The 23,552-nt window shown below is 36.0% G+C and overlaps 2 protein-coding genes across 3 annotated transcripts in view; one reads left to right on the top strand and one right to left on the bottom strand.

Annotated features, from left to right (window-relative positions):
* The first annotated feature begins 119 nt into the window (after positions 1 to 119).
* On the top strand, positions 120 to 5,451 carry LOC128233770 (probable cytosolic iron-sulfur protein assembly protein CIAO1 homolog). The gene is made up of 4 exons (XM_052947619.1): positions 120 to 166; positions 991 to 1,213; positions 1,591 to 1,796; positions 4,609 to 5,451. Exons 2-4 carry the CDS (start codon positions 1,026 to 1,028, stop codon positions 5,223 to 5,225), a joined length of 1,011 nt encoding a protein of 336 aa, XP_052803579.1. The 5' UTR covers positions 120 to 166; positions 991 to 1,025; the 3' UTR covers positions 5,226 to 5,451.
* Positions 5,452 to 7,379: 1,928 nt separating this feature from the next.
* The window catches only part of LOC128233552 (transcription factor CP2-like), a 79,793-nt gene continuing 63,620 nt past the window's right edge, over positions 7,380 to 23,552 (bottom strand). For both annotated transcript variants that reach the window (XM_052947274.1, XM_052947273.1), the window contains exons 16-21: positions 21,551 to 21,650; positions 20,159 to 20,249; positions 19,838 to 19,887; positions 18,449 to 18,591; positions 17,548 to 17,599; positions 7,380 to 16,393 (exon numbers count right to left, since the gene is read on the bottom strand). In XM_052947274.1, the coding sequence (XP_052803234.1) occupies positions 16,344 to 16,393; positions 17,548 to 17,599; positions 18,449 to 18,591; positions 19,838 to 19,887; positions 20,159 to 20,249; positions 21,551 to 21,650 (486 nt within the window). In that variant the 3' untranslated portion in view covers positions 7,380 to 16,343. The remainder of the gene's footprint in view (positions 16,394 to 17,547; positions 17,600 to 18,448; positions 18,592 to 19,837; positions 19,888 to 20,158; positions 20,250 to 21,550; positions 21,651 to 23,552) is intronic.

Here is a 23,552-nt window from a genome sequence, read left to right as displayed (position 1 = left end):
AAGATATCTTCAGTTTAAAAATGTCAAAAACTGAAGATATTGCCAAAATGTAGAATATTTTCATCAAATTGCAAATAAAAATGGTACGTCATAAAAAGTAGTTCTACTTTCATTTTCATTTTCATTTCACTTCCGGTACAGTATCTGTCAGTTGTGCATGGTTCAGGTAATGTATAATTTTACACTCATTTATTTGCCGACAATCTTTGATTTGCAAATAAAACATAGCAAACTGATCAGTTATCATTGAAGGCAACATGTCAGTATTATAAATTTGATTTTTGTTTTGTGCATGCAATTTTCTGGTCAAAAACAGGTTTGGACATTTCAGGTTTGGACATTTTTTCAGTATTATTAAAAAACTAAATTTTAGTACCGTGTGCTATAGCTGACCCTGAAGTTATATGCTAATCACGCATGTAAAGCCTAAGTATACAGTACTGTTTAACCTTAAGGCACTTTGACAATTCTTGTCCTGCATCCTTGGTGTACATAATTATGTAAGTGAATAAATGTAACGCAAAATATGCTGTATTGTATATATATTTATTCCATATACAGTCTGTCATACATATTTGACACGCTACAAATATTTGGGTGAATTAAATTTTTACAATGCCACCATTAAGCTCCAGCAAGTTGTGCGAGTTTTAGATGATCAGGCTTGATTCTTTTGTTCTAAACATTATACTTAACACAACACCCAGTCGAACCTTTTGTGGAACTACATTTTCTGGATTCCCATTGTCGTATAAACCTGTAAAAAAAAGAAACAACAGATCATATTCGTTGTTCACCTCCATTTGCCCCACAGAAAAAGTGTTGGACCATTTTCAACGCATCACAAAATGTAATGGCTCCAATGATTCCTCACCATGTATTACAGTAAAATGCAGTACACCAGCGAGGTAACCGAGCAGATAAACAATGTGACATAAATATTTGACATCAAGATATGATGAAATTTTAGCATTGTCTCATTACAAAAAGGTGACTGATAAAGTTAACAGACACAGCATAGAGCGATGGGAAGTCTGACAAAAGTGTGTACATTGGAAGGCCACGAGGACCAGGTCTGGTGTGTGGCGTGGAACCCAGCTGGCTCGCTGCTTGCCTCGTGTGGAACAGACAAGACTATCCGCATCTGGGGACGTGAGGGTGATAACTGGGTGTGCAAGTCCGTACTCACTGATGGCCATCAAAGGACTATCAGGTAAAACTAAAATTAGGAATACATGTAGTTTGTTAAACAATTAACATTGCAATCTCATTAATGTAAAAATCAAATTGCAATACACACTATCTGTTCAACTCAGAGATTGTGATTAATATTAAGGCAGATTACAAAACTTTGTTTAAATGAGATTGTGTAACCTTGATACATGTTAGATCATGTTAGAATACATGTTATAGACAGCTTCCACAGTAAACCAGAGTTTCTAGTCAATGCCACTGATAGCAGAAATGAAATATAGTACCCTATAGAAACCTTTTCACCTTGTGTGTCACAAATGTATACATTTATTTGAGATCAGTCACCAAAGTATAAGTTAAAAGTTTTTGTCAGTAGTTTTTGTTGTTCTTTTCCAGGAATGTGGCTTGGTCACCTTGTGGGAATTACTTGGCCAGTGCCAGTTTTGATGCCACTGTCTGCATTTGGAGTCGCAAGGAAGGAGAGTTTGAATGCATAGCAACCTTGGAAGGTCATGAGAATGAGGTGAAGGCCGTTTCCTGGGCAACCTCTGGCAGTCTATTAGCAACCTGCTCCAGAGATAAAAGTGTCTGGATCTGGGAGGGTAAGCAGATCTTGTAATTTTTCATAGTTTTGACCACTAAAATCATTCTTGTAGTTGGATTGGAAGTGTTGTGCAGGTAAATTGTATCTTACTGTAGTTAAGATAAATGGTCCAAACCTTGAAATGGCTTTCATCATTTTTATACCCGCATATAAATAGCTTTGTCCAAACCTTGTCAGATTGATACTTGGGCTTAAGGTACTCAAACTTGTTGGGGAGGTTGGTCATGACCTGCATATGACCTTTATGAATTTTGATGATAAATAACTAAAAGAAACTTGCTTCAAAGAAATTGACCATTATCATATGGGCCACGTCGTGCGAGTTTAGGCCTTCGGACATAATTATCACAAATGAAATAATCATTAATCAAAAATGCCAAAAATAATGATTTTTTCTATGTACATGTATATCAATTTCTTCCAGACTTCTTCCTTTTAAAGGTTTGTCATTGGTGCATCATTTTCTCGACGATTAATGACCATTGGTTTACTCATGTAACCATGGCAACCATAGATTTCGTCCCGACCTATTTTGACTGCATTAATAGTCTGTGTTAAAAACGGCCAAATGTATTAATGATACAAAACTGATTCATTAATTTTATCCTAATTTATGTTCCTTAAAGAGTCTGTGATAAGAAAATAATTAAATCATAAGTTAGATGTTACACTGACACTGATACGTTAATTTTGCACGTCATTCGAATAATGAGCTTTCGTAACGACGTTATTTGAATGACGTCAAAATTAGTATTCAAAATGCGCAATACATGGTCTCACTTGTAAACATGTATTTTAGGCAATTTAAGTGATATTATCATAACAATTTCCAAATTTGTTCTTGGAATGTCATTTTATTCAAATACCTTAAAACATTGTAATACCAAATATATGTCCGAAGGCCCAAAATCGCGCGACCCGACTCATATTATTATGCCCCCCTTCGAAGAAGAGGGGTATATTGCTTTGCACAGGCATGTCGGTATGTCGGTCCGTCGGTCCGTCGGTAGACCAAAGCTTGTCCGAGTGATAACTCAACAATTCCTGGACGTATGGTCATCAAACTTCACATGAAGGTTGGGCCTGACCAGTAGATGACCCCTATTGATTTTGGGGGTCATCGGGTCAAAGGTCAAGGTCACAGTGACCTTTAATGGTAAAATAATTTAAAGCTTGTCCGAGTGATAACTCAACAATGCCTGCACCCATGGCCCTCAAACTTGACATGGAGGTTGGGCCTGACCAGTAGATGACCCCTATTGTTTTGGGGGGTCATCAGGCCAAAGGTCAAGGTCACAGTGACCTTGAATGGTAAAAGGTCGTCCGAGTGATAACTTGACAATGCCTGCACCCATGGCCCTCAAACTTGACTTGGAGGTTGGGCCTGACCAGTAGCTGACCCCTGTTGTTTTTGGGACTCATCGGGTCAAAGGTCAAGTTCACAGTGACCTTGAATGGTAAAAGGTTGTCCGAGTGATAACTCAACAATGCCGGCACCCATGGCCCTCATAATTGAATTGGAGGTTGGGCCTGACCAGTAGATGACCCCTATTGTTTTTGGGGGTCATCGGGCCAAAGGTCAAGGTCACAGTGACCTTGAATGGTAAAAGGTTGTCCGAGTGATAATTCGACAATGCCTGCACCCATGGCCCTCATAATTGAATTGGAGGTTGGGCCTGACCAGTAGAAGACCCCTATTGTTTTGGGGGGTCATCGGGCCAAAGGTCAAGGTCACAGTCACCTTGAATGGTTAAAGGTTTTCTGTGTGATAACTTGACAATGCCTGCACCCATGGCCCTCAAACTTGACTTGGAATTGGGCCTGACCAGTACTTGACCCCTTTTGTTTTTTGGGGTCATCTGGCCAAAGGTCAAGGTCACAGTCACCTGGAATGGTAAACGGTTGTCCGAGTGATAACTCGACAATGCCTGCACCCATGGACCTCAAACTTGACTTGGAGGTTGGGCCTGGCCAGAAGATGGCCCCTATTGATTTTAGGGGTCATTGGGCTAAAGGTCAAGGTCACAGTGTCCTGGAATGGTAAAAGGTTATCCGAGTGATAACTCGACAATGCCTGCACCCATGGCCCTCAAACTTGACTTGGAGGTTGGGCCTGGCCAGAAGATGGTCCCTATTGATTTTAGGGGTCATTGGGCAAAAGGTCAAGGTCACAGTGACCTTGAATAATAAAAGGTTGTCCGAGTGATAACTCAACAATGCCTGACCCTACGATCATTAAACTTGACATGGATGTTAAGCCTGACCAGTAGATCACCCTTATTGATTTTAGGATTCATAGAGCCAAAGGTCAAGGTCACAGTGATCTTGAATGGTAAAAGGTTATTCGAGTGATAACTCAACAATGCCGAACCCATGGTCTTCAAACTTGACTTGGAGTTGCATCTGACTTGTAGATGACCCCTTATGATTTAAGGGGTCATTGGGTCAAAGGTCAAGGTCACAGTGACCTTGAACGAAAAAACTTGTCTGTGTGATAACTTGACAATGCCTGCATCCATGGCCCTCGAACTTGACATTTAGGTTTCAGCTGATGACTCTGGATTTTGAGTTCATAGAGTCAAAGGTCATGGTCATAACACACTCTATCCTCACACTTTAATGGTCATAATCTTAAAACTGCCTTAACGGCAACAAATCAGCTGTCATTTCGGTCCATGCATATTTCATTCAATTGTCCATATAATCCTGACAACATGGCGCTCAGGGGGGGCATAATGTTTGACAAACATCTCTTGTTTTTACTGTTTTTGTGTTTGTCTTAAATTTATTTTCATCTGGTCTGTTGACAGTGACGGAGGATGAGGACTTTGAGTGTGCAAGTGTGATGAGTGCCCACAGCCAGGATGTGAAATACTGTACCTGGCACCCAAGCAGGGAGATCCTGGCCTCATGTAGCTATGACAACACTGTAAAGCTCTTCAAGGAGGAGATAGATGACTGGACATGCTTTGCCACTCTGGAGTCACATGAATCAACAGTTTGGAAGGTGTGCTTTGATGCTGAGGGTCACAGGCTTGCATCCGTCAGTGATGATAAGACTGTGAAGATCTGGCAGGAGTACATGCCAGGCAACCAGGAGGGTGTGCCAACAGTTGGGAAGGATGGTACATGGAAATGTGTGTGTACGCTGTCAGGTTATCATGATAGGACGATATTTGATGTAGATTGGTCACACCTCACTGGTAGACTGGTTACAGGAGGTGGGGATGATTGCATACGAGTATTTAGGGAAGAAGAGGGTTCAGATAAAAACCAGCCATCTTATAATCTTAGTGCCAGTGTACGAAAGGCTCATAGCCAGGATATCAACTGTGTTGCTTGGAACCCCAAAGTTGAGAACTTTCTTGCCTCATGCAGCGATGATGGGACTGTAAAATTGTGGAATTATAATGAACAGGACATTTAGGAACGTGGCCATGTAAACTAGGAAGTCAGAAAAAGCCTTTCAGTCTGTGTTTATTTAATTATCTAATCAGAACTAGTTTCACTACTTTATAGTCTTAATAAATAAATCCCTAATATGTAGACTGTTTGTTAATTGCAAGAAACGAGAGTTTAGTTCTTAATTTTTAAATGATTATTAAGACTTTTGTCATGATTGTATCATTAAAATAAAATTGTCAGTATGTAGACCCCTGACTTTTTATACACCATGGTTTGGAACATAACATTTCACATGGACAGACGCAGCTAGGACTGTAACCAAGTATTTTTGGATCATCACCATCAAGTCAGACATAATTTTCTTGCATACCGGACTTGTTTCCGGTCATGTGACCAGTGCTGGAAAAACTCGTCTTACCACCCCATGTAATATGAGTCACGCGCATCAACACGCCACTTCTTATTTCTTATATTGTATGGTTTATGAAAAGTATATTGTGCCATTTCAATAAAGCACAATCAAATATATAAGTATGCAAGACTTTCAATTTAATAGCATTGAAAAAAAATAATCGTAAAACCACTATTTTCAGAGGAACTATTTGACGTCAATAGTGCGCTTTATGACGTCAGTAAACAAGGTTGCACAAGCATTTCGGTGAAATGTACAAAAGTGCGTTTTCTACTTCAATATTTCCACAAATTCATAAGTTTAGATATGCAAGAAAAAATATCAATCATTTTTTTCCGATCTTGATCGAAAAATCCATCTCTCGGGCATGCTGCATGGCCGGTAACTCTGTAAGCCTCGTAACCAGTGTACACTCCAAGTTGGTCAGTTGAATTCATGTTAATTGCGGGGAAGACTAGAGTATTGTGCTATATGTTAAAAAGTCTTGCTGAGGCAAACAGTGTCTGCACAACCTCTCTAAAATATCTGTTCAATGGAAATGTTTTTTTCAGCTTATAGGCTGATTACGCATATTTTATTTTTTCATCAAGAGGGGTCACATTTGCCCCTGTTAATTGAAAAAGCACATGGACATATTAATGATTATGCATGATTTTTGTTGAAGTAGTCTGTGAACAAAGTTTCATCTGCTAATCTTTACTATATTGTTAATTGGCTGCATTCGTCGAATAATAACCCATAGTATGGGTTATTATTCGACGAATGCAGCCAATTAACAATATACCAAATCCAACATCATCACAACGCAGACAGTTCATCAAAACCAGCTACAAAAATTTAAGTTGATGTACAGTATGTTTGTTTGTTCGACTCAGTCATGTTATTGGTTCAAATGCAATAAATGAATAATTAAAGGAAGGTGTTCCTGCATGTAGTCAATTGACATGACACTGACCATTCTGGATATAATTATATCTTAGGGGCATTATTTGAACAACCATGGTAGTGGACCACTAAATTAAGCCTTGTTTAAAATAGCAAGGATCTGCATAGCTGTTTCAGACAAAAAGGTTTTCAACATTTCCCAATTTAAGTATACCAAATCTGTGAACCCAGGGGCGTGGCCAGTAATGACCCCAGGGGCATAATTTGAACAAACATTCACAAGCAATTGTGACTTTACATGTAAACTTGGCTAAAAATAGACTTTGCTCATGTAGACTTGGCTAAAATAGACTTAGCTAAAAATAGCATTTTTTTATACTTTCAAGACCCATAATCTAGGCATGCATGGATGGATCTGGCTGGTTTTCAATTGGAACCGAGCTTTAATGGATATATAAATATTGTACAAGTTTCATCCAGATAAATCAAAACTGAAGACTGTATCGTGTTCACAAGCAATTGTTTACAGACGCACTGATTTTTTATACTTTCAAGGCCCATAATCTAGGCATGCATGGGCGGTTTTCGCAAGAAACCGAGCTTTAATTGATATCTAAATACTGTACAAGTTTCATCGTGATACAGTCAAAACTAAGGACTGTATCGTGTTCACAAGCAATTGTTTACAGACACACGGACACACATAATACGTACACATTACCATCGCATAAGCTCTTCTGCCCTTACCCAGTAGAGCTAAAAATGTTCAACAAAGTTGGTAATTATCTTTGGCAGTCTTGATTTGATTTAGCGTCCTGTCATTTGGCTCCAGGTACAGAATTCAAGCAGTTTCTTGGGAAATACGCCAACGAAGCAGGGGGAGTTTCACATTTTTTATTCTCACATAACAAAAGTAATGAACATTTATGTTAAATTGTCAATGATATTTTTCAAGAACATTTTTGGCCAAAATGTAAAAAGTTTAAAAAAAAAATCAAAAAAATCTAGAGAAATAATGGATCTTTATGAAGTAAAACAATGTGCAATCCCAAAGCTGTATTGATAGCTTAATAAAAAAATGGCCATATAATAAATTGTTATGAGCTATAATGGAAAATGGGTTTATTAAAGAGTTCATTATTGTCAAAACAAAACTAATTCAAGTATGATAAAGACAGTATGTGTAAGAAATGGTGTAAATCATCTTTTCAATAATGTTGGTAATCCAATTCATTTCTGTGGGCCAATTGTTCAGATCTGTGTTAAAGTTAACGATGTTAGCATCATCATTGTTAACTTTTAAATCTTTGCGCCTCTGCCACAAACATGAACACGCCTTGGATGTGAAGTATTTCTAACAAGGTTCGGGAATCCTGATTCTGATGTACATGTTTTATCAAAATAATTGAGCATGTTACAAAATAGTTCACCTTTAAATGTTAAAAATGATGCTGTTAACATCGTTGTTGTGAATAATTGGCCAGATGATGATGAAGATGATGACGGCGGCGATGATAACGAAAATGATAATGGTGATTTGACAACAATGATGATGATGGTGGAGTTGGTGATAATGATTAGAACAATGATGATGATGATAATTATGATGATGATGATGATGACAATGATGCTGATGGTGTTTTTTGTTACAATGACTTCTGTAATGACTTAATGAAAGGTATGCTAAGAGAATTGTTAAAAACTGTTTTATAATGTATTTCATATTCACAAATAAACCAAGAATAATTACGATATACATGATCAAACAAGTAAGTCTGTACATATTTGCATTATAAATGTTAAGCCAGCAATATACACAACATGTTCTAAGTATCAGTATAATTATACAGCAAACAGTAGTAAACCATCTTCATACCCCAGGCGGTGAGAAAGTCTGATAACAACAATATTATCACTGGAAGCTATGGATACTCCCCAAAGACCCATTTTCAAAAAAAGGCAGAAATTGTAATACAATATAGTTGAAGCATTATTGTACACAAGTTGAACAATTTCCCACAATGCAAAAATAGTAGTTTGTTATCGTGAATATGATAGTCAAACATTTTAGAACATGTAAAAGGCATCTATCTATACACCAAAGTTTTATTTTAATTGGTCAGTACTTTTGAAGTTATTCTCCCGACAAATGTGAAATAAAAAGATGAAACTATATGCTTCTTCCGTTGGGGGGCATAAAATTCTCAGAACTTTACTCTGCGAGTCCCGAGGGCTTGAAACATTATAAGAGCCTACGATTTCATTAAGAGATAATCGTACAAGTTGTTTCGAGATTTTTTCCTAGGAGACGATATATTATGGAAATCTGTGACTCTGTGGAAGATTCTTACCCCTGTAATTCCACACAAAAGCTTGGCAATGAATTTTGTTTACCCTAAAGGTTTGCTGAATGTTTTTGTTCTGTGCTACCAACAGTTAGCTTTGAAATTCAGACGCTTAATTCAGTAATACCATGTATGGAAAGTGGATTCCTTACAATTAAATAGAGAATAACAGTTACTGTTTGTTTCTGAGTAGGAGTAAAATATATTTCACCAAGTGAAAATTAAAAGTTATAATTAATAAATGGCTTACTTTTGAATTTCAGGAGGTGAAATTTATTGCGATCTAACAATTTGCAATCTAACATAAATATTTTTTTTATGATATGCCTAAAAAGGATATAATTGACATTTAATTGTTAATTTTCAGAAAACCACACAAAATTGTATGCAAACGTTATTTTTTTACCTGCCCTGTGTGTGCCAACATTTGATAGGGAGGCGATAGTTGGCTAAAACTTTAAAACAGCGAAAAATATTAAATTGATATAACATTTTATATTTCACTAATAATTTAAAGGTTGATAATATCCACACTTATAATTGCCTATTAAAACATGCAACAACATCAAATTGAACCATAAAAACCCATGCAAAGGTAAACAACACTAATAATGATCAAATTACTGCACATTTTTTTTTTTTTATAAAATATAAAATCTAATATAAAACAACACATTTCATAATGCGCAACAATGTATGTACATTTCATTAATCTATCTCTTATAGAATAAAACTGATCATTTTTGTTGAAAAACAGAATAAAAATGCTTCAATCTTAATTTCTTCTTCAATGCAAGTTTTAAATGTAATCACAGTTATGTAATAAGAGTTTTTGATTGTTAACGAAAGGACTTAGTCTTGCATTCTTTAACAACAATATTGCATGATAAACAAATGAAAAATGAAAGCTAATCTAATACATTCTTGCAAAGACCATTCATCAAATTAAGACATCAGGATTCTTACAATAGTCCTTGCCATCAGTCTGCTTAACAAGCCCTGCTCCGAAATTAAATCCAGAATTTGAGCAAGCCAGGAAAGCGTTTATCAGCACAGGGCACGCAGGCTTGTGCAAGTTTCAACCACTTAAAGTCATGATACATGTACTTAAATTATTCTTTTTTTCTTTTTCAAAGTACATTTATGTACAAAATGCTGCCTTTTTTTAAATATTACAAGTAAAGAAACAAATATTCTGTGCATTCAGGACAATTAAACAAATGATTATAAGTTTCCAAATTCACTCCCTCGAAATAATAATGTAGGTAGGTGAAGATTGTTTGGGATTTTACTGTTGATTTTTTTAGGTAAAATTGTGACAGAATATCATCAACAAGAAAGCCTTATTAAAACAAAACATTGAGGTGTCTCCCATTTCCAAATAAATAAACTACCCATAAATGTATGAAAGAGGAGAACAAATCAAATTTTCTACAACACCTCCCTTCACTGTAATTAATAATAACCACCTTAGATTTCACTTCAGTTTAAGATTAAAATTTAGCTGTTTTAATTGAACTTTAAAAATAACTGGCCAATTGACTGAATGGAATTGGACTCACTGAGGCATTTCTAAGGATAAGGATAAAAATGATATAGACTACGGACCAAGGCCCCCTTAGTGGCGGAACTGTGGTCCAGCGGTTACACACTTGACTGTCCAATTCAGTGATCAAAGGTTTGATTCCCTACTGTACCACTGAAAAAATACTTATTGTCTTCTTGGAGGGACCTTAAATTGGGGCTCCCATGAGACAGAGCTATACACTGTTGCATGTTAAAGAACCAGGGTAGCTCTAACCAGGGTAACATTCTGTCTGTGGACTATGCTCCAAAAAAACCTAAAAATGACATACAATCTTATCAAACCACTCGCTGAATAGGCCTTGCTTGGGTGCAAATATAAATTAGCCTACATACCCATCCTTGTAACATGTAACCTTTAACAATTAGTTCCATGTTTTTATTAGCACATACAGAACATAACAAAAGAAAAATTATATACTATTACCCTCATTCTCTCTTGTAAGCTAAAATTTAATGACTGACTAGTCCTTCGTTTTTTCAGTGTTTTTTTCTCAAGTTTCTTGAGTGCATTTATACGTAATGTTTAAATAATTGAAGCAAACTCTTGGATATAATTTAAGCATGTTAATGCATCAATCGAAGCTGCTAGTACACATGTAGATCCTATAATGCATGTATACACTTAAAGTGTAGCATGTTCTGAAGCTTGAACTATGTCCACAACAAGAAAAAAGTAACAGTACATGTTCTTCATTATACAGAATAATAGAAATCTAGCAATTGATTCAGTGTAACAATAAACAAGAGGGCCCAACATGGCTGTATATCGCTAACCGGAGTAAAACTTAAATGGTGCTTTAGACATTTCTAAATTTAAAGGGCAATAACTCATGGGGGATAACAGCAATTTAGCTAGTTATCAAAATTGTCCAAGGTATTATGCCCATACACATTTTGACCAAATATGGTGATGATTAAACAAAGGCTTCTCAAGTCATTGATCAGACAAGACCTATTTTAGGTAATTTTTATAATTAAAGGGTGATACGCTCGAGTTTTTGAGAATTATGGCTGGTTATGGAACTTGTCTAAGATATTATACCCATACACATGCTGAGCAAATTTGGTCATGATTGGACAAAGGGTTCTAAAGTTATTTATTTATTGGACAACAAAGCGTCACACCTGCCATTTATTGAAATGGCGTATGAAATATGTATTTATTTAAAAAGTTACTTTTACAATATTTCAGTTGGAGTTATATAATAAAAGAGCACATTGTTACTGTGAATAACTTCATAAAGTTTCAAGTTCATATCTTAAATATTTGTAAAACAATAAAATAATTTCAATAAATAATTTTGATAATAGTGCCACCTTAGGAACAATTTAGGAAATTATTTTGAAACGGATAAACGGATCAACAGTTTTTATTTAAAAGAAGATTTTAAAAGTTTTCCATACAGACATATAGTGGTAACTAGCCCCTGGCAACTATGTATTTTTTATGAATCAAGATTGGGTGAAGAAATTTGACCGAGTGTGAAATTATTAATCCAGCAAAAGGATCCTGAGGAGAAACAAGAGCCGTCGTAAGACAGCGCGCTCGACTACGCCGCTTTGACTTAGAAGTGAATACAATAATGCTGTAATATTACCAAGTTTGGTCTCTTTATGTCAAACCTAACTAAAATTATTCGATACATAAGGTGACTGATGCTGCCCTCCCACCAGCCCGCCCGAACAATGATGCAAGTCATTCAAAGATCTTGATTTCCCATTATTGAAATGTGGTTAAGAATTACAAATATGCCTTTCAAAAAAAATCAAAAAAAAATCAAGGGCCATTATTTGTATTTAGGGTTAAAATGGAGTTATGTTTCTTGTTGTAAGATGGTCGTAAATAATTTTGAATTTTATTAAGTGCATTGAATGAACGGTATAGAAGTTTTTTTTATTAAAATCCCAACTTGCCCTTAACTTTTACTTGCCTAAAACTTACATCATCATAAGTCAATCAGGGGCCATAACTTGTATTAAGGATATAAAGTTATGTAACCTCATTGGGTGATGGTCCTGAACAATTGTGTGAAGTATTAAGTCAATTGAATGAAGGGTATAGAAGTTATTAATAAATATCCCAACCTGCTCTAAAACTTTAACATAAGTTCCATAGTCAATCAGGGGCCATAATTTGTATAAAAGATAATATGGAGTTATCTAACCTCATTATGTGATGGCTCTGAACAACTGTGTGAAGTATTAAGTCAATTGAATGAATGGTATTGGAGTTTTAAGTGAAAATCCCAACTTGCCCAAAAACTTGAACCTGCCCTCAAACTTTAACCTAAGTCAATCAGGGGCCATAACTTGTATTAAGGATAATATGGAGTTATGTAACCTCATTGTGTGATGGTCCTGAACAACTGTGTGAAGTATTAAGTCAATTGAACAAAGGGTAAAGAAGTTATTAATAAATAACCCAACCTGCCCTAAAACTTTAACCTAAGTTCCATAGTCAATCAGGGGCCATAATCTGTGTAACACATAATATGGAGTTAGTTATCTAACCTCATCATATGATGGCCCTGAACAACTGTGTGAAGTATTAAGTCAATTGAATGAAGGGTATTGGACTTATAAGTGAAAATCCCAACTTGCCCTAAAACTTCAACCGGACGCAGACGCCGACCCTGGGGCGAGTAGTATAGCCCACCTATTCTTCGAATAGTCGAGCTAAAAATTGAAAGAATACCATGAAGAAATGTGAAATTATTTCAAAATAGGGCCAGTGGATTCTGAGGAAATTTTCAAAGTTTTCCATATAGAAATATATGGCAGCCATGTTATTTTTCTAAATTACCCCATAACATGGAGTGAAGAGATTTGATAGAGGGTCACCCAATGATCATTACTGTAAAATTATTCCAAATTGGGATTCTAAGAAGATTTTCAAAGTTTTCCATTTAGACATATATAGTGAAAAGTAGCGCTGCCCCCTAGTTGCCATGTTTTTTTCTTAATAAACATAGGGTGTTGGAGGGGTGAAGGAATTTGATACTGTGGAATTATTTTGAAATCTGGCCAGCGATTTCTGTGAAGAAAAAATTCTAAGTTTTTCCTTTTGGTTGTGATGGAACATGGAACAACTTTTATTATCTGGAAGTGGATCACCAAAGGAACAGACAACAATCACCTTATCACAAAAGCACACGCTGAGCACTTTGTGCTATGGTGAGCTAAAAAACATACAATATAGTGTCACAAAGCATTACTACTTTAGAACTCCTTTTCGATATTTGTTTCTGTCTTATTTGTCTGAAGAAGTATTTTCCAAATCACATCCCTCATTGCAGTACATCTGTCCTTCATAAAATTGGGAGCATTTCACATTTGTGTGTATAATCATTACCACTGACAGTTTTTCACATTTCGTACACATGTGCCCTATACATTCAAACATTCGCATTGGGGAGTCTGAACAATCTCATCATAGTTTCTTCTTTTCAAATCTATATCCCTGAGCAGTAATGATATATATATATATATATATATATATATATATTCCAAAACAAATTCTAAGAATGAAGTTTTAAAGATTATTTGAATTTGCAATTAAATTTGCAATTTAATTTGTGATAATACGTTAATACCAAATCAATATTTTGTCAAACACACATTCATCAGATTGTTACATTGAGCTCATCATATTAACACCCATATTGTATTATCAAATTTTGAAATTGATATTTCTAATTACCGTAAATGACTGGGTATATTAGACGCCCTTTTTTCCCTCAGATTTCGATGCAAAAAAATGCCTGAGTATAAATAATACCCAGTAACAATTTTTTTAACTTTTTTTCTGAGGTCGATTTTAAGCCGAGAGTTTGTTTAGATTTACGTAGAAAGGGATGTTACTCGCGTCATATTGATCGTTAAAACGGCAGTTGAAGATCAGGATACAGTATATCGTAAGACGTTTATAGTTTAAACAAAAATATTTTTTGATTAAAGTTATTCAATATTATTTTGAATAATAAATTGAATTGAACAATAATTAAACTTGCATATAAACTAGAAATGTGTCCATAGGACACGGATGCCCCCACTTCGATTTTTTGTCACAGAAAATAAGCCATAATGATTATTCAGGATAATCTGAGGGCCCTAACTCCTAAATGATTAAAGCGATTTCCATGGCTATCGAACTTGATCAAGATATTATGGTCACAAACATGTGTTAAAAGTTTGGTGAGGATTGGACAAACAGTTTTCAAGAATTAGATCGGAAACAATCTTCGGGACGTATTTTTCAAGTCTTTTTTTGCAAATAAAGGGCCGTAACTCCTAAATGACAAAAGCGATTTCCATGGCTATTAATCTTGATCAAGATATTATGGTCACAATCATGTATGTAAAGTTTGGTGAGGATTGGACACATACTTTTCAAGAATTAGATTGGAAACATATTTTTGAAGTATTTTTGGCAAAAAAGGGCCGTAACTCCTAAATGACTAAAGCGATTTCCATGACTATCGAACTTGATCAAGATATTATGGTCACAAACATGTGTTAAAAGTTTGGTGAGGATTGGACAAACAGTTTTCAAGAATTAGATCGGAAACAATCTTCGGGACGTATTTTTCAAGTCTTTTTTTGCAAATAAAGGGCCGTAACTCCTAAATGACAAAAGCGATTTCCATGGCTATCGAACTTGATCAAGATATTATGGTCACAATCATGTATGTAAAGTTTGGTGAGGATTGGACACATACTTTTCAAGAATTAGATTGGAAACATATATTTTTGAAGTATTTTTGGCAAAAAAGGGCCGTAACTCCTAAATGACTAAAGCGATTTCCATGACAATCGAACTTGATCAAGATATTATGGTCACAAACATGTATTTAAAGTTTGGTGAGGATTGGACAAACGGTTTTCAAGAATTAGATCGGAAACAATCTTCAGGAATTTTTGGCAAAAAAGGGCCGTAACTCCTAAATGACTAAAGCGATTTCCATGACTATCGAACTTGATCAAGATATTATGGTCACAAACATGTGTTTAAAGTTTGGTGAGGATTGGACAAACGGTTTTCAACAATTAGATCGGAAACAATCTTCGGGACGTACGTACGTACGTACGGACAAGGGCAACCCTATATGCCGCCACTTTGTGGGGGCATAAAAAGCAAAGTTGGGCACTGTCAAAATATTTTTTGTCAGTTGTACGAGAAGGTGTGAAAAACTCGACTGCCTTTAACCTGTTTAACATACCAATACTACAAACTGTTGCGATAATGGTCTTGTTTTTTTTGCACTTTGTCACATTCTTTATTCTTTTCTGTAGGTGTTGACATTTTGAGAACAAACCCGTACAATATAAGGTTTATGCATTACTTAACTTTTTATTTTCGACAGTTTATCATTGTATGATTTTAAAGATAACCGTCGCCATTTTCCCGAAAAAAAAAAAATGTTTGTCACTGTCAAAAAACATGGCGGCCGAAAATGCCAGAAGATTTGACATCTTTTCTATGCGTCTTTAAACCAAAAACATAGATTAAAAGTTTTTTTCTTGGACTTTTCACAGATTTTTTTTCCTGTGTCTAATACCCCCTATCATCTTATACCCAGTCATTTACGGTAGTAAGAATATCTATTTTGAAACTAACAGCTGAACTGGCTTCACATTTAACTGAATTTCTTGATTTTAGAATATTCTGTCGTACGCATGGTAATAAGAAGGTCCCATTGTATTCAAATAAGACCTATCCCGGCGAGCAAACCACAAAGTCCAGCAGACACTCACACTCTTTTATACAAAACACTCAGGCAACAGTTACTGTATGGCCACATCTATGACCACACTCAAAACTGCAGCTATAGTCCAGGCTTAGAAGCTCGTGGCCAACATTGGAAATGTTTTCAAAGGAAAATCCCTGAAGCAACTTTTAAACTCTCTGTGTTCATTCTATAGTTTTCAGGAGCACTTTCACAGTGTTGGCATTATCGTCCTCTGTAAAACAAACATTTTAACTACATTATTTTGTATCAATTAAAGTTAAAAATCTAATGTTGAATCTTAAGCTGTGATATGAAAAAAATAATTAACGATTGACCCAATAATGCATTATTCGTCAGTTCAATGCAATAACACAATAACTGCTTCTATTTCTAAATGCACTTCTTTAGTTCTTGCAATATGGTGACCATATCTAGCATTGGGATGGTATGATTACTTAAGTTATTGGCAATTTTTAAGCCCACAGAAAAATAAAGTGCACTCTGTGAATTGGATATGTCACCTTTTGGGAGCCACTAGCTATGACCTTGACCCTAGAGCCACTCACTATGACCTTGACACTAAAGCCACTCACCATGACCATGACCCTAGAGCAACTCACCATGACCTTGACCTTGATCCTAGAGCCACTCACCATGACCTTGACCCTAGAGCCACTCACCATGACCTTGATCCTAGAGCCACTAACCATGACCTTGACCCTAGAGCCACTCACCATGACCTTGAGCCAAGAGCCATTCACCATGACCTTGACCCTAGAGCCACTCATCCTTACCGTGACCCTACAGCTACTCACCATGACCATGACCTTGCCCCTAGAGCCACTCACCATGAGCTTGACCCTACTGCCACGCACCATGACCATGAGCTTGACCCTAAAGCCACTCACCATGACCTTGACCCTACAGCTACACACCATGACCTTGACCCTAGAGCCACTCACCATGACCTTGACCCTTGAGCCACTCACCATGACTGTGACCCTAGAGCCACTCACCATGACCCTGACCCTAGAGCAACTCACCATGACTGTGACCCTAGAGCCACTTACCATGACCATGACCCTAGAGCCACTCACCATGGCCATGACCTTGACCCTAGAGCCACTTACAATGACCAATGTGCATACCAAGTTTGATGACACTACAACAAGTCATTTAAAAGTAATTAATTGAAGTGTAAGTGTTATGCTGATGACGCTGACAACGCAGCAAGACAAAGTAATCTGTACGTTCGCTGGCGACAAAAAATATGTTGTGCAATAATACAGTGCATTGTCATCTAAAGAGTACATTACTTTTACTGTTTAGTGTACAAACTTCCTCAAGCATGCTAAGGTATACATTTACATGTTGAATGTATTGTACCTTGTTTGACCTCCAGCCAGAATCTTGAGTGATCTGGAAAATTTCTAACCACCTGTAAAAGAAGGTAAAAAGATCTCATTCATTCACATGATAAAATATTTTACGTAAGAGTGATTCAACTTGGTATATACTTAAGTTCATTGACAGACATGTGTGTTCTGTGATTCTAATGAGACCACATTAGCTGGATGTGAATGCGTTATTTCATTTGAGTGCTCATCATTGGAAACATAAGTGAAACCTTTTGACAGGCGACTGTCCCAGCTTTCTTATACCGAGATGCATTAGACAAAATGAGGTTAATTTTCATAAAGGGTAAGTATGAACTATTCTATGAACTAAAGAACTAGAAAAAAAACCTTAAATTTGAAAATCTTGTGTTTTATTAAATGCCATCTTAACAAAAAAAATCGAATCATATTATTTGTGTCTGTGATTTTTTTTCAATTGTCCCAGGGGTAAATACATGATAAAATATTTAATGTAAGGGTGATTTAACTTGGTATAACTTAGCTTGTTGACAGACATGTGTGTTCTGGGTTTCATGTGAATATAAACTTAATGCAATGGATTTCAATACCAGAACCTCTGATTGATGTTGCCAATACCAAGGTTATGACATAAACATTATTTTTATTTTTTTTCTTCAGCTAAAAGAAGATTGGAATTGCCTTACCAAAAATGTTGAAATTGTTTTACCGAGACAAGAGATGTCACTAACAAAGTTACAGCCTGGACATGACAGGTTTGACATTCATCTTTTGACCAGGGCTTTTGACACAACACATAGCCTTTGTTTCCATAACATCTATGTCATGATATTTCAAATTCGCATAGTGCATTTTATATTTGCCTATTTGCCCACCTTTGGGAGCATAAAAATAAAATGGTTTAGTCTAACCTCATCTGTGAGAATGATGTGGATGTTTGAAGGACCCTGTATAACAATCTCGCTGATATACTGGGTTTGAATGTTGATGAGATCTGAGATTTTTTGCATCAACTCCGCGTACGATAGTTGTTCTAGATACACCGCATTGTACACTGAAATCACAGAAAATTCATTAACAAACAGAACCTACCGTAAGATGATGTCACTGATGAACTTGCCACAAAATTCGAAACATCTTAAGTGTAATAGGTTATTAAGTATCATATTTCATGAAATCAAATAACTTGCTTCAACTTGACTTTATCAAACAAAAAAACACTCGATCATGATAACCTATTAAATCAATTTCGTTTTGATGTCTCAAAATGATTTAAAAGGGAGAAAATAAAACAATTTATACCAAAAAATAAATATTGATCTTAGCTTGGTCCTGTTAAAGGGAACTTAAAAAATTGGAGTCAGGGGTTAACAGGTATATGTGAAATGTTCCCCATACAGAGCATGGTACACTGAGGTGACAGAGAGTTTGAAAATACATGTAGCAGTCTTGCTTTGACTGTGACTTTGATTGACAGAAATCATTCCGGGCTGTCTTTCTACTGAATTTTGGGGCCCCCCTTCTCAAACATAAAAACAGTTTGTTGTCCATCTTACGAAGAAACAGGAGCTGTCCAAGGAACATGACAAATGGACTCAAAAGGCCTCACTGGACAGATAGCTGAGATCCCTTGATTTAAGCGTTCTTATGTTATTGACCTGCTATGGAGGTCACCACAACTTTGACCTTTGACCCACTGACCTCAAAATCAAAAGTGTTACTTGAGTACAAAAATTAATTGATATTTGGTTTGAAAATCATGACAAATTGTATTCAATTTTTCGTCCGAGCATTGTATGCGATTATGTTCAATTTTTAAATGAAATGGGCTAACGGGAATAAAATGATGAAATCATATTTTGAAAAACTTACTGCTTCAAAAGGTGAGTTCATCAGGATATAATCCAATATAATAAACCATCGAAAAGCATGAAATAACTCATATACAGTTATGTTTCAGGTTTCCTTTATACTATCACTCCTAGTGAGTGACATAACAAGAGTACAGGGGAGAGAATGCCACCATCTGTTTATATCCAGTCTAAGAAAGGGGCACAACCCGACAACTATTAACATCAGAGTTTTAAGCCTTGCTAGCCATGTGCCTGTTGTCTCTGCTAACGTATGTACCGAGTTTCATTTCAACATCTTGAATGGTTTTTGAGTTGTGGCTAAGGTTAAAAAATTTGACTCATGATACAGTTGTTGATGACCTTAATGCTGTGACTGTACCCCGACATTTTAACTTTGATGGGCTAATAGCAGATTTATAACATATAAATGCTCTTTGAATGACTTACCAGTATCTGGTTCCTGACACATGTAAACAGTAAGGCGGGGTCGAACACTCCTGCAAAATAACATTCGAACGTTAATTCACATTTTGAAAACATTATGAAGGTTTGACCAGATAAACTAGACATTGAAATTAACAAGAAAGTTGACAAGAGAGCAGGAGCACTTAGTTTGTAAAATGCTTGCTGATATTGTCCAGATTTACATATTTCACAGTCCACATGTTACAACTGTCAAAGTCCAACTGTAATGTAGTTTAGTAATTGTTTAAGCTACAGGCTTGACACTCCTTGAAGAAATTTTGATAAATTATACAAGGTACATACCTTGATTGGAGGGCGTTATTAAGTCGGATCCCATCAGCCAGTCCACAGATCTGTATCAAATCATCTCTGGTGAGACGTAAAATGTCACTTCCTGTAACAGGAGGTTATAGCGGTATGTAAATCCATGACATGTTCGCTTTATACATGAGAAAGTGGACGCCGACACCTGTCAGTATTTCTCAAGGGGCGTAACACAATAATATTTCAGCCTTAGATACAAGGACCCTTAAGAAAGTTTAGCCACTGTTGTAAATGCGGTTAATAGCAAACTACAAAATAACTTAAATTGACTTAAAGGGGTCTGCCGAAAAGGCTTTGAAAATGGTTCCATAGGCAAAATTTGTTATCGTAATATCAAAGAGGTGTTTAATTGGGGTACGAGGCATCAATGCTGTAGGCAGGGTTAAGGGGCTTAGACCCCTTTTGATATTGTTTCTAAGGTCATTAATATTCATTTCAAGGTACTTCCTCGTGTTTTTTTATGCATTTTTTACAATTCTACAATTGTCTGAAGTTAAAAGCTCTGAATTCTGATCTTGAGAACCCACTATCATATGTAACTGAGTGCATTTATCTAGTTCAAAAGTTATAGAGCGCAATTTTCATAATTTTCATTAAAATTTATATACCTGCAAATTATTTTGACAATATGAAATTTATTTAAGAGCACTCTTAATTTTTTTTAATAGAGTTAATATGATATACTTTGGACCATTTATACCAAAGTGTAACCCAAAATAAAGAACAAGAAACGCCACAATGCAACAAAACCAGGTTTTCAATGACTGACAGGAGAACTTTAGCCTTCATTGATAGATAGTTTTAACTGTTTATCTATTTTAAGTAACAGTGCTTTGATCCAAGGGGCCCCAAACGCAATCCAATGAAAGGTTGCCTTAACTCTTCCTTAAAACCAAGTTAAGCTAAAATATGTCAACACTAACTAAAGTATTTCAGATTCAATCATATTTCTTTTTTAGAAACAGTGACCTTGACCCCTGGGACCCCTTAACGCAACCCCATGAAAGGTCGCCATAACTCTTCCTAAATACTAAGTTAAGTCAAGATTTGTCAACCCTAACTTAAGTTATTCAGTTCTATTTTTTCTATTTTTAGTTAACAATGAACTTGAACTTGACCTTAGGGGTACTAACTGCAATCCCATGAAAGACTCTTCCTATCTATGAAGTTTGGTCAAGATATATCAACCCTTACTCAAGTTATTCAGTTTCAATTGTTTTTGTTTTTTACTAACAGTAACCATGACCTAAACTCTTCCTATATTCCCCCTCCACCACCCACCACACACATTAGCACTGTTTAATAGTACCAGCTTAAATGGTATTCTACTTTTTTGAGTAATCTAATCATATTGAAATTAAAATGGTTTACCTGCAAAATTCTGAAAAACATTGATATAATTTGAGAATCTGTTTGCCTGTAGCCATGCTGTTACTTCCTTGGCTGTTGCATCCACGTGCATGCACTCCGGCTGGAAAACAAATGTTCATGTGCTCAGTTCTTTATTTCATCCATACAATTTTGTACACTCAAATCCTTCTGAATGTTGTCTGTACTCTAGGCTGAAGCATTAAATAAGAGCACAAAATTGCTTCCATGTGTCCATTTTTATAGTCTAACCATCTCATTCATAAATATTATATAAGTGAGACCTCAAGAAAGGCAAGATCATTACAAGGGTGGGCCGATGTTCATCTTTTTTATTCGGTGAATGAGAAGGAAGCCAGAGCGGTTCATATCTGTAACAATTTTGACCTATATTCACGTATTTACATAAAAATGACAACAATGCCTCTCCACCAACAGAAACAGCGGCTATAACATTACCCTAATGTTTTCAAATCTTCGAAAAATGGAAGAGATAACAAGCTCAAATTTTTTTTTATGTCTATACACAACACACTAGTAGCGAAATGTTAAACAGTTAGTGCAAAAACATTTCTGTGATTTTTGTTTAAGTATCTGCTTATTAAATGTCAAGATTTAAGCAAGCAGATTAATGCCAGATGTTATTAATGTATAAAGTCATGCAAAAGATGAATGCCAGATGTCATTAATGTCAAGAGTAATTTAAGCAGATGAATGCCAGACATCATTAATGTCATAAGCAATGCAAGCAGATGAATGCCAGATGTCATTAATGTCATAAGCAATGCAAGCAGATGAATGCCAGATGTCATTAATGTCAAGAGTAATGCAAGCAGATGAAAGCCAGATATCATTGATGTCAAGAGTTATGCAGGCAGATGAATGCCAGACTTCATGAATGTCAAGAGTTATGAAAGCAGATGAATGCCAGACTTCATTGATGTCAAGAGTTATGCAAGCAGATGAATGCCAGACTTCATTAATGTCAAGAGTTATGCAAGCAGATGAATGCCAGACTTCATTGATGTCAAGAGTTATGCAAGCAGATGAATGCCAGACTTCATAAATGTCAAGAGTTATGCAAGCAGATGAATGCCAGACATCATTGATGTCAAGAGTTATGCAAGCAGATACCGTAAATGACTGGGTATTAGACGCACTTTTTTCCCTCAGATTTTGATGCAAAAAAATGCCTGCGTATAATACCCAGTAACAATTTTTTGAACTTTTTTTCTGAGGTCAATTTCAAGCCGAGAGTTTGTTTAGATTTATGTAGAAAGGGATGTTACTCGCGTCATATTGATCGAGTATATACGGGTTAAAACGGCAGTTGAAGATCGGGATACGGTATATCGTAAGACGTTTATAATTTCAACAAAAAATATTTTTCGATTAAAGTTACCGTAATTCACCTAAGAGTTCGGACACTCTAAATATTTGGACACCCATAATTGTTTCCCAAAATAATTTATTTTGCGTACCTAATTTTCGGACACCCAAAGGACATCAATCATAACTTTCATAGTTACCAAGTTTCACAGATGAAGATTATTGATTTTTATCTTTACAATGCCTGGCTAGATTACCTAACCGTATACACCACTGTGACAATTTAATTAGTTACTACCCATCCTAAACGATGTATTGCCTGTTGAAAAGGAAGTGTGATATATTTTTTTGAGGATTAAACAAACAACAAGGGCAATCAAGGGATTAAGAAAACATCGACATGGCATGTTTGTAAAACGATCTGCCAATAAGCTTTCAAACTTGTACCACACTTATAGACTATATGAAGCAATAATCGTACAGTTATACATTAATCCTGCATAGCAATGTCCATGCTCTCCACGAGATCCTCGTGGGTATAACTGTAAGTTATGTGACGTCACACAGTGTGACTCTTTGATCTGAAGCCGATAGAATGTGTTTATTCAGTTCAGTGCATGGTGTTTTAATTAACTTCGTGAAGGATTTACACTTATAGGCGTAATAAATAAGTTTA

The sequence above is a fragment of the Mya arenaria genome, chromosome 5 (assembly GCF_026914265.1).
Source record: "Mya arenaria isolate MELC-2E11 chromosome 5, ASM2691426v1".
NCBI classification, from domain to species: domain Eukaryota; kingdom Metazoa; phylum Mollusca; class Bivalvia; order Myida; family Myidae; genus Mya; species Mya arenaria.
This window is presented reverse-complemented; position numbering and strand designations above follow the sequence as displayed.

Bases quoted from the DNA above. Each gene is read 5' to 3' on its own strand.
- LOC128233770 (XM_052947619.1), top strand. From the start codon at position 1,026: ATGGGAAGTCTGACAAAAGTGTGTACATTGGAAGGCCACGAGGACCAG. The intron at 1,214-1,590 runs GTAAAACTAAAA...GTTCTTTTCCAG, and splicing joins GGCCATCAAAGGACTATCAG to GAATGTGGCTTGGTCACCTT. The intron at 1,797-4,608 runs GTAAGCAGATCT...GTCTGTTGACAG, and splicing joins AAGTGTCTGGATCTGGGAGG to TGACGGAGGATGAGGACTTT.